Source organism: Osmerus mordax, chromosome 12 (genome assembly GCF_038355195.1).
Source record: "Osmerus mordax isolate fOsmMor3 chromosome 12, fOsmMor3.pri, whole genome shotgun sequence".
NCBI classification, from domain to species: Eukaryota; Metazoa; Chordata; class Actinopteri; order Osmeriformes; family Osmeridae; genus Osmerus; species Osmerus mordax.
Window position 1 is genome coordinate 8,325,732 of NC_090061.1, and position 10,963 is coordinate 8,336,694.

Genomic DNA, 10,963 nt, shown 5'->3' on the forward strand with positions numbered 1-10,963 from the left:
GCGGCCCTGGGGTGCTGACAGACCTGGATCCGGTGGTCCTCTCCCGGCTGCCTGCTGCATCACAGCCCACCATGGTGTCTAGTGGCTGGGGGAGAGAGATGCTGAGAGGCCCTGGGAGAGTGACTTAGTGCAGCACAGAGTACACATCCGCTCTGAGCCCACCAACTGGAATAGCACCTCGTTGTCAGCCACACACACACTCACACGCTCGCTGGTATCTGATGAGCCCCATTGCAGCGCTTCCCTGGCTACTTATGAGAGAGCCTACTGCAGAGGAAGATTTAGAATGACGGCCAGAGCCTCAGGAAGCTTGTCGGGCCAGAGTACTGTTCCTCAACTCTGCTCAAATCAAGTCTCTATCACTCTTTCTCCCTCTTTCGGTGGGAGAGACGTCTCCCCTCCTGTCTGAAACATTCAATTACTGCGTGTGAGGGGTCAGGTCAAACACAGGAAGCTGAGCTGATTGGTTCTGCTCGGGTATCATCGGGCATGTGTGACCAATCGCTGCTGCCCAGGGCTTTGCCCATTTTCACCTGCCGCCATGTTAGTGTGTGTGTGTGTGTCCAATTGTTCCAGCCCAGGGCTTTCCTCAGTTTCCACTCACCTCCTGACCATCGTTTCCTGTCAGATGTGTTAACGCTGCTTTTAATCAGTTTTTTAACTGCCTGACACACACACACACACACCATATTACAGCTGGCCCCATCAGTCCCGCTTTACCAGAAGACACTCAAACAAGGTTAAACAGTCTTGCTTACACTCCTACAATGGAAACCCTATTAACACACATACACCTGATCCTCCTGACCCTCACCCCTCAACTCACCCTCCTAACCCCCCACATCCCTCCCCCTGACCGTCACCTAACCTCACACACCTCTAATATTTCTTACAGCGTCACCGTAACAACCCAACAACCAGTGAACACTGACTTGTTGCCCTCGCTACTCATCTCTGCAGGAGCTGTCTGACCCTCTGCTTGACTTTCCATCTGTCACTATGAGCGTGTGGATGAGAGTGTGTGTGTGCGTGTGTCTACTGCATTGGAGGTTCAGGGATCAGGGGTTAATTAGGTGTTATCCTCAACACATAGCTGATGACAGGAATGCCTTCCTGATGAAATCTGGTGAGGGAGGCCCAGAAGGAGAGAAGCAGAAGAGAATGAGAGGGAAGAAAGGTGTAAAAACATTGCAAATAATGTTTGGAAAGGAAAGCTTGTTTTCATTCATGGAAAAAAAATATGTGTGCTTGTGTGTGTGTATACATTTGGATGGGCTTGTAAGTGCATAGGAGAAATTCATTAAGCAACTGGACTGGGCTAGTATGTCTGCACGTTCTGCTAAATGATATGGCCAGTGTGTGTGTGTGTGTGTGTGTGTGTGTGTGTTTGGTTGAAGGGATCTGGCCAGGTTTGTTAAGCGATATGTGTGTGTGTAGTGCATATGGTAAAACACTCTGCTGTTCTGCTCTTAGTCACACTCCCGCGTCTCTAATTGAATTAGCGTTGACAGCGCTGTGCCGGCCGCGTGTGTGTGTGCATTCTGGGGGTGCAGCCAGCCTGAGGCCAGGGTGTGAGTGGTGTGTGTGCGTATGTATGCGTCTCAGGATGAGAGCAGAGGCCTTCCCCCTGAAATCAATTAACCGAGTAGGGTCTGAGGCTCAGGGGGTGAGAGGGGCACATCCTGTGGAAGGTAGCCCAGACAGACAGCACCATCTGGGGCAGCAGGCGAGACGACCCTGGGCTGAAACATGAAAGACCCAGGCCAAGGAGAAGAGGAGAGGAGTGCACAGGCCAGCACTAAATCACTGGTCTCCTTTCCACCCCTAACCATCGCCCTAGCCCCTCTGCTGCTATCTGATACACGGGCTCAGGAGCATCCTATCTCTCTCTCTTTCGCTCTATCAGTTTCCCTCGCTTTATCTTTCTCTGTCTCAGGAATGATAGCCTGTCACACACAGGAAGCAGGCAGAGATGAGGAGCATTCATCAAAGAGAGAGAGAGAGAGAGGAGAGAAAGAGAGAGAGAGAGAGAGAGAGGAGAGAAAGAAGGGGAGAAAAAAGAGAGAAGAAGATAGAAAATATATAACGTTTCAGATTAGTGTCCTACCAAACCCCCCAAAACTGATTTCTGATGCAAGAGAAAGTCGATATGGAAGATTGTTATTACAGGCACACACACACACATAGGGCCTGAGTGATAGAACATACCAGGTTCATAGATTCCAGGAGTTGGGATGTGTGTGAATGTGATAGACAGCCAGGGTCAGAGTGTGTGTGGTGTTTGTTGGTTTTAAGCAGAGTGCTGACAGCTCTCTCACCAAGGCCTGTGTGTGTACGTCTGTGTGTGCGTGTGTGTGTCTGACTGCAACTAAAATTACAACTCTGTACCTCAGTGGACGTACCTGTTACATTTGTAGAGAATCATCATTCGAGAGGGCAAGAGTGTGTGTGAGGAATCTGTATGTGTGTGTGTGTGTGCAGGTTTGTTTGTGTGTGTATGGAGGATGAAGGCTGCTTAGTTCATTAACACTCCTTCTGATGAATGACATGACATCTGAGTGTGAGGCCTCAGTTGAGAAATTATCAAGGAAACACACACACACACACACAGACCAGGTGCTAGGCCACATGGTAAAGCCATTGCCTCTCCACTCACCTGACCCTTGCTTCAATATTACTTGAGCCAGGCGGTCTACACATGCCTGACCAACACCCTAATGACCTCTCATCCCCATGACACACACACATACACACACACATACACACACACATACACACACACATACACACACACACACACGGTTCTGTCATCAGTTTAATGACAAGCACTTCAGAGAAGGATCCCAGATATTTGGCCAGTGGTTGGTAGTCAGTGAGGTTTCAATGAATGAAGCATCAGATGAGAGATATGTGTTCCCACCTTGTAGTACAGGAGAGTGTTGGAGAGAGGAGAAGGGAGGAGAGGACCTACTTGAATGAGACCACTAGTAAGACAGTGGAAATCAGTTTATTGGCTGGTAGCAATGCGTTTGATAGGGCAGCAGATGATTTCTTAATAAACTGTTAAACTGCCCTTGCTTTTCACATTACTAAGCCAGTCTAATTCAATTTGAGCAACATCTGGTTTCACTTTTAACTTTACAGCTGGGCTCAGTCACGTCCCATAAGCTGACCTGATAAATAACCAGCTTTTATTGAGTTTGCAGAGAAAATAGCATCCAGTATAAACTCATGCACCAACGATGCACCAGAGACAACACTGGAGGGCATGGAGTTGCACTGAAGCTGGACAGATAAGTGTGTGTGTGTGAGTATGCATACATGCGGGGGTGTGGTGTGTGCGTGCGTGTATGTATGCATGTATAAACGCATTTGTGTGTGTAGCAAATACCTCATAGCTGACCAGTGTGTGTCTCTGCTGGTGTATGTTAATCTAATGAAGAGAGAGTATATTTACACGTCCCCCTCATTCAGCCAGCTTCTCTCCTGTTTCAGGATGCTGTTTCACATGATTGGAAACAAATGACTCTGGTGTCTGCTTTCCCTCCCAGTGCCACCTGTCAATCATACTGGGAAAACTTGCAGTGCCTACTTGGCACAAAGTGAGTGATTCAGTGTTGTGATTTGATTTAAACCACCATGTTCAACGTGATTATGTTGACACATTATCAAGCACATTACCAACTTGTTAACCAGGCAAGGGTTGATATAAGATTATTCAGTATGACAGTGCAGTAATTCATGATTTATAAATGTGATTATAAACATAAATATTCCAACATAGTAATATTTGTTTTTCCTAGTTGCCTGTATGTGTGTGGAGGGGCTGGGGCGAGGGGGGGGGGGGGGGGGGGGGTAAGGTTCTAATGAAAAGCATGTTTAATCCTTATTTACCGCTGGAGGAAAGACACTGTGGAAGCTCACAGACCAGCACTGGCAGGTGTTCTCATTTGATTACATTTAGCGATTGTGACAACTTTGTTTCCTGACCTTGATTCTATGAGCAGGTGCACAGCTACATTGAGGCAGGCTGGTATGAAAGCAATTAGTTTAATTGAAAGATCACAGAATTAGTGGGAGTTTCTAATCGGTGTTCTTTCAGCCAGTGTATGCGGAATTGTATAAAATGACTGACACTATCGAGTTACCGAAGCCGATTACTGCTGTCTACGGACAAAGAGGAGGCTGTTTGATATCGACGCACCTGACCCCTCAGCGAACAGCGAGGCCCTCAATTAGCTCCTTCCTGCTATTTCCATGTCGCGCACACGTTAGTACGCTGACTTGCACGGCCGTGACAAGTAAATTGCTGTTTGGTTTTGACCGTTTGTCGGGAAACGGGCCATTTCCCCCGCTTTGGCTAAGCCGCAGTTCCAACAGTGGCACAAGACCGACAGACGGAGGGAGGAGGGATTCTTGGTTTTTAGTCGAGCTAAAGGCAATAATTATCACATCAGAGAGTCAACAACTGGGCGGGTGTGTCTCTTTGGTTTTACAAAAGAGAACAGCAGTTTAGTGGTTGCGTTGAGGAATTCTCAGCGTCAGTGTTCAATTTTCTGTTCCCTGTGGTGCATGGTATTGAAGAACTCTTAGAGGACGACAGAGGCATCCAGAGAGACAGCCACTGGATCAACAGTCCTCTTCAATAACGTAGGTCAAGAGCAAAGCTTTTCAGGATAACCAAACTGGTTCTGTAGGTTATGCAATAGTGGTATACAGTAGGATATGTATTTGATCATGATGGCACACAATCCCCCTACAACACTGGTGACATGCCAGCACAGGAATATAGGCCAACATTTCCTCAGTGCTATTGCTGCACAGGACTGTATTTTATCAAGTATTGTACAGAATCCCTCGGTCAACCTCATACTTCTCTGATTAGCCTTGTTATTGCTAATAAAGTTTAGTAATGGAAACTGGCTGGCCGGCTCTTACTCACTCCAGCATCACACAGACATGGTGAGATCATAACCAGTCAAGGGTGGCCAACCCACACATAGGCACCCAACTGAACTCTCTGTCATCGGCTATCTGGATCGCAAAACAAAAATAAGAGTTCAGTTTAGAGGAACCTACCTTTAAGCATATGTGGGACTACTTACACAGAGAATTGGAAATTCGGCATCTGTATTGTATACTGTGCAGTTCTGTATGCAAAAGAAATGTAATTAAAGTGTAAAAGTTATGTAATATATAGTTCCTGGTGTTATAATTTACTGTTCGATAAACACAGTTGAAGGCAAATAGTTTACTCATTCATGTTCTCTACATGTATAAAAAATATATGACATGGATGCTGTGTACCCATGAGTCACATGGCTTATGTCTTCCTTTTAAAAGGCACTTCTGGTTGTTTAAACCACAATAACAAACTCTATTTGTCAGTGAGTTCATGATACTTGGTTCATTGACTTGGTGCTCAAAAAACACTTTTATAGTCCATTGACTTTTGTAAGGAATAAAGATGTGTGTGTCCAAGATGGTGCTCTCTTTAACTCCCATCTAGTCCTGTGGAAACATATGGCTGAGTGGGCATTGTCTATAACTTAGTTCAAATCCATTGCATGGATTAAGTGCATCACCTGAACAACCATCCAAAATGTGTCATGCTCACATGTTCTCTCACTCTGGTCTGTGAGAGAACCTCCACATACTGCAACTGTAAAGTCCTTTTGTAACCCGGCTTCGGTGAGTCCGTTTCAGGCTAGCTGTTCAGGCAAGGTCCAGGCTTAGTTGGTGAGAGGCTGAGGCCTAGGTGGCAGGGTGGAAGGTTAGCACTGTAGTCAGAGGCAGTGGTTGGTGGTGGGATGCCAGGCTGTCTGTAGGTGCCCTCGAAGGCAGTCTGTGGTGCCCTCGGCCAGCTTGGCGTGGCGAGAGAGCGCGGCGAGGTGGGGGTTCATGGGAAGGCCGTAACGGTAGAGGCAGTAGGAGGCACCGGCAGCAGAGTCAGGGTGGTGGGGGTGGTGAGGATGTGGAGCCCGGGGACTCAGAGGGCTCTGCAGGGGAAGCAGGCAGGAGGGGGCCCCTAAGGGCCCCTGGAGGCACGAGCCCCTATAGTAGGAGGCTTTCTTCCCCTGCAGCGCAGAGAAGAAGGATAAGTCTGAGAGCGGGGACAGAGGGGGCAGCCCCCTCAGTCTGCCTCCTTCAGGGGAGGAGAAGGCCCGGGCTGCTAGAGGGGAGGAGGACTTGCAGTAGAGGGGCAGGCTGAGGCTGTGAAGACTGCCCTCCTGGCAGGAGAGGGAGAAGGGGTGTGCAGGAGGAGGGCAGGAGAAGGGGATGAGGCTCTTCAGGGGCAAGACCCCGCTGGCTGACATCCCAGAGTTTCCTGCTCCGGACAAAGAATGCAAGATGTTGGTATTGACATCGCAGTAACTGTGTGATTGATATTGTTTTCATATCCCTTTGATGGAGAATGTTAGTGCAGGGTTCTCCAGTACCTTGTAGAAGGGTGAAGGGCTTGAAGTCTAAGCTCAGGGGACTCCTCCATGGGTAGGACTCCAACAGTCCATCTAACACCCCCCTAAACACAACCATGCACGCACACACAGCCATGTACAGAAAGAGGGTTTCACCAATGTTTCCCTACACATCATATAACATCTTTGAAGATATTTTCTTAAGTAAGAGTGCTCGGTTTTTAAAACACTTCATGCTATAAGTTTCATTTTAGAAGAAAACAGTTAAATAGCTATGTGGAAAACCATGCCTGGCCCAGTTCAACTCAGTTTACTGGGTTAAAAAAGTTTAATTATTGAAGTGATAAAATATTAAATTTCTCACACTAAAGCCATGTGATGAAGTAGTAGCTAAAGTACAGGCTATGAGAGTTCTGTGGGTTGAGTAAGTGTGAGGGTTCCATAATTTTTATGTTTGTTGAGGAACAAACATCATCCTAGAGGTATTGTTGACTGTATGCAGAGATAAACAATGAACAGCTACATGTATTCAGAACCTACAATTGCAAAATAAAACAAGTCTTTGTCTCCTGCCTTCATTATCTACTGCTACTACTGTACCTGTTCCTTCCAGGGTCTCTGAAGCCTTTTGCAAATGGATTCCTGTCAATCTTCAGCTTAGTTATCTAAAAAGAGAAAGGAGAAGAAAATGTTTCTTGGAAGCACCTGTAGACATGTTCTATTCTAGAATTCTAGATGTATTGTTTATATTGAACAACACTAGCCCTATACATTTCGGCTATACCCTTTTCCAGGTAGCTAGTGAGCCAAAGTGCAGAACGAGTGTGCTGGTCTTTCATTGACCTGTAAAACTAACAATGACTTCAGTTTATGAGAGAGTATATGGCAGCATAGACATCTCCCTCTGGGACTCCATCTCCCAGCAGCACCCTGGGCAGCCGCCATGTCAAACATGGACGCTGAAGCAAGGACTGGTTATTCAGAGTTTTATGTGAGTGTTCAGTCCATAGTGAGTGAGTGTGTATATGTGTGTGTTTTATACACAGATTTAATGGCAGTGAACTCCTGCAGTCGGCCCAGTCACAGTCCGTTACTGTGTTTCTGTAATAATACGTTCTCTGCTCGTAAAATGGACCCTGATGAAAAGAGTTGGCAGTGCCCGAAGAAGGCTCTGTTACTAGAAGAGCACCAGCCAATGGCAGGGTCAGCTACCCTGCACACACACATTCAGACACACACACACACAGAGAGAGAGAGAGACACTTTGGCCCTCCTGCATACCTCCAGCCCAGGACCTGTATGATTTATGAGCCCATGTAGACCACAGTGAAGTAAGGCCTGCTGCAGCCATACCCATGTAAGAGGAAAGTCTTGTACACTGTTGGGACAACAGCGATACAAGGCCGGCAGTGGTGACAGCAATATCATAAAGTATGTGGAGTGTTTCAGCTTCTGAAACTGGAGATCTGTTTCTGCATGGCACTGAATCGTAGTGTAATATAGATTTACAGTTAGGGCCTTTCGTTTTCAAATTAAATACTAACTTTAATCTGTTTGAGGTTTTAAGATTTAAAAAAATATGAAATTATATTACATTGTACCACCAAATGGCAGTTTGGAAGTATGGTATAACAGAATGATGTCCATTAACTGGTAGTTACGTTGGTGCACACCTGACATGATGAGAGTGTCATACCTGTTGATTCTGATAGGCTGTAACGGTGGTGAACTCCGTTTCTTGGAAGGAAAAGGTGTAGACGCCTTCGGCTGGGAGCGACGGAATCTGGGACAGGTCCATTCGCTGGTCGTGCAAGATCACATGAACGCGAGGTTTGTATTTGTGCATCGACTGAAGTATTATCTGTATCAACAGAAAATATAATATCATTAAATTGTGATTGACGTTATTGTAAAACTTTATGTTGTTTAAATTATTGAATGTTAGATGTTTCTGAAGAGACAGACTGGAATTTATTGGAATTACGCACATGTCCTTTATCGTCCATTTCATTATTGGTGAGTTTGACGCGGTCGAAACTGATTATTTGGCGCATCCAAGTCTCTCCAGCGCACGGGGAGTCCGGGTGCACATATAGGCGCGGAGCGATACAGGAATGATCCGTGTTTCCCGCCACCATCCACTGTGAGCTATGATACACATACCTGGAAAGAACACACATTGAAATTTGATCTGGTGATTTGTTAATTAATAACGTGCTCACTTTTTCAAGATGTCCCGTATTGATGCATTATAAATGACTGCAAACAGAATATAAAATGAAGCGCAACCCCAAAATATGGCTACTTGCTCCATGTTTTCTGTTTTTGGAAGAAAACAATGTATTAGTCAAAGACTCACTGTTAGCCACATGCACAAACACTCTGACTCACCTGTAACGTTTGGAGTCCACTGGCATGATGTCCATTGCGATATAATACTGCTGGCAGGGGTCTAGGTTACGCACCTTCACGCGCACAGACGGAAACATTCTCCTAGTAAAAGGCCAACAAGTTTTGTTATTATTTACACATTAAACTGTAAATACCCTTCAGACCTACTATTTAGTAAGAATTATACTATCAAAAACAGGCATTTTGATTGTAGGGCTGTACGCCTATGTTGCGCAGCGCATTGCGGGTGTCACAAGATGGCACCTTTTAAGTAACAACTGTCAAGGTGAAGTTTAACTTTTATGGCCAGCGGGACATTTTTTACTGATTTACGGCGTTGGTTCTAACAACTGAATCTAACAATTCAGTTGATATAGCAGCTATATTATAGCTGATAAAACAGGCTATAGTAATGTTCACAATAATAATAGTAATAATACTTATAATAATAATAATAGCCTAACAATAATAATAACAAACTTGAATAATTCCCACAGAAAAACGGTATTTAACTGAATAAAAGATAATAAAATAAAATATTTCAAATTGGCTTGCTATTCATAATCTACAACCTACAACGACAATATTTTTCCCCCAAACATTAAGATAAACTTGTAGTCGTCAGAAAATTTCACTCAAATGCCCCCTATTCACATTCTTACATTTGACATTCAAATTTAAATAGTTTTTATATGTAATTTCACCCTTAAAAAATAACATAACTACAATATAGAACTCGTATTTTTCTTTAATGTTTTTTTGTGTCCATTAAATCCTTAGGGAAGCCTAGTTGTAATAACTGAGAAATTGTATTATTATTGGTCCTAAGGAATCCGTTTGCAATCAAATATAATATAATTGTTAGTGTCCCATTTTCATAAGTTGGATACTTCTAAATGCTGCAGCCTACATGTTGGTTAGCCTAGTTAGGGTGAGAAAGCTTGTTACCTGCCAGCCTTGGTGATGATCATCTCTGTCCCGATCTCATGGAATCGGTTCCACAACTCTGAACCCTGCAGGTCTACCCGAACATCTCTGCCCGGGTGACACATACTCTCTCCCGGCCCCCTGGTCTCTTCAGCCAGGCCGGGCTCGTCCACCCCGACTATCCGAGGCTCTTCTTCTGGGTCAGACCCAGGCGTCATCGGTGTCGAACGTGCCTTTTTTCTGGGGTTCGACGGGGGATCTTCAACTGTAGAAAATGGCGTTTTAATTGCATATAGCAACTCTGTAGCCTACAAATGTGTACTGCTAAAAATGCATAATCTAATAACCTTCTAAGCAACATTTTAGAAAACGTACCCATATAAAACTACATGTATCCGTTTCAAGGCCTAGGCTACATCGTGATAATTAATCCCTCTATCAATTTAAGAAATTTTTCATTGTAAATTGAAAATGTTCCTCATTTAGCCTACTTTAGGAACAAAACAAGAAAAACATTTTTAAATGACATAACGTAATTGTAGCCTATGTTTTACATAGGCTACAATTACGTTTAGTTGGAATTATGGACATCTTTCTTTATCATGTTCAAATACCCTATAGGCCTACATGGATTATTGAACTAAACTCAAAAGATTAATTGAGTCGATATCCATTCTGGATTGTCGTTTTTTCTGACTAGATAACAAAAATAGATTGGGTAAAAAAAAGTTAAGCAAGCAGACTTTATGAGAGGTCTACTAACCATAGTCTTCTGAGTCGTGAATTATGGTTCCTGCATCGGTTCCGGTGTCTCCCATAGAGCTTGCTTCTTTCTCGTTCTCCACTTTCATCCGCTTGCAGCTTTTCCCGACCAGCGCCTCCACCGAGAACGCATGGGCTCGTGAGCTCAGACCCTGCATCCCGGCGCAAGTCAATCTCCTCTTTTGGTGTCCGTCTGAAATTCGTCGAGCTGTTTTCCGGTTTATCGCCTCATCCAAGGACTCGGTGCGTCAGCACCTCAGCATCTCTCCTTGAGGGTCCGTGACGCGACTAATTGGCCCTGTGTGTTCCCAAGTCTCCAAGGTGCGCGCGTGCCTCTATGAAACCCAGATTGTTGTCCCACTGTTTCCGCCTCTGTCTCCCTTACACAGCTTCAAATCTGTTTCTGACAGTCTCTCTGACAGTTCCCGTGTTTCCCTTACTGTCCCAACGCGAACGCGTCACCA

General features: G+C 45.0%; 1 protein-coding gene across 1 annotated transcript; it reads right to left on the bottom strand.

The window, feature by feature from the left end:
* Positions 1-5,786: 5,786 nt before the first annotated feature.
* tbx22 (T-box transcription factor 22) lies at positions 5,787-10,657 on the bottom strand. The gene is made up of 8 exons (XM_067248288.1): positions 10,501-10,657; positions 9,759-10,002; positions 8,811-8,912; positions 8,408-8,582; positions 8,116-8,280; positions 7,020-7,084; positions 6,441-6,523; positions 5,787-6,328 (listed from the first exon to the last, which is right to left on the bottom strand). The coding sequence occupies exons 1-8, from the start codon at positions 10,655-10,657 to the stop codon at positions 5,787-5,789; spliced, it is 1,533 nt and encodes a 510-aa protein (XP_067104389.1).
* Between the last annotated feature and the right edge of the window lie 306 nt (positions 10,658-10,963).

Bases quoted from the DNA above. Each gene is read 5' to 3' on its own strand.
- tbx22 (XM_067248288.1), bottom strand. From the start codon at position 10,657: ATGCAGGGTCTGAGCTCACGAGCCCATGCGTTCTCGGTGGAGGCGCTG. The intron at 8,913-9,758 runs GTAACAAGCTTT...GCCTTTTACTAG, and splicing joins ATCATCACCAAGGCTGGCAG to GAGAATGTTTCCGTCTGTGC. The intron at 8,281-8,407 runs GTGCGTAATTCC...CTGTTGATACAG, and splicing joins AAATGGACGATAAAGGACAT to ATAATACTTCAGTCGATGCA.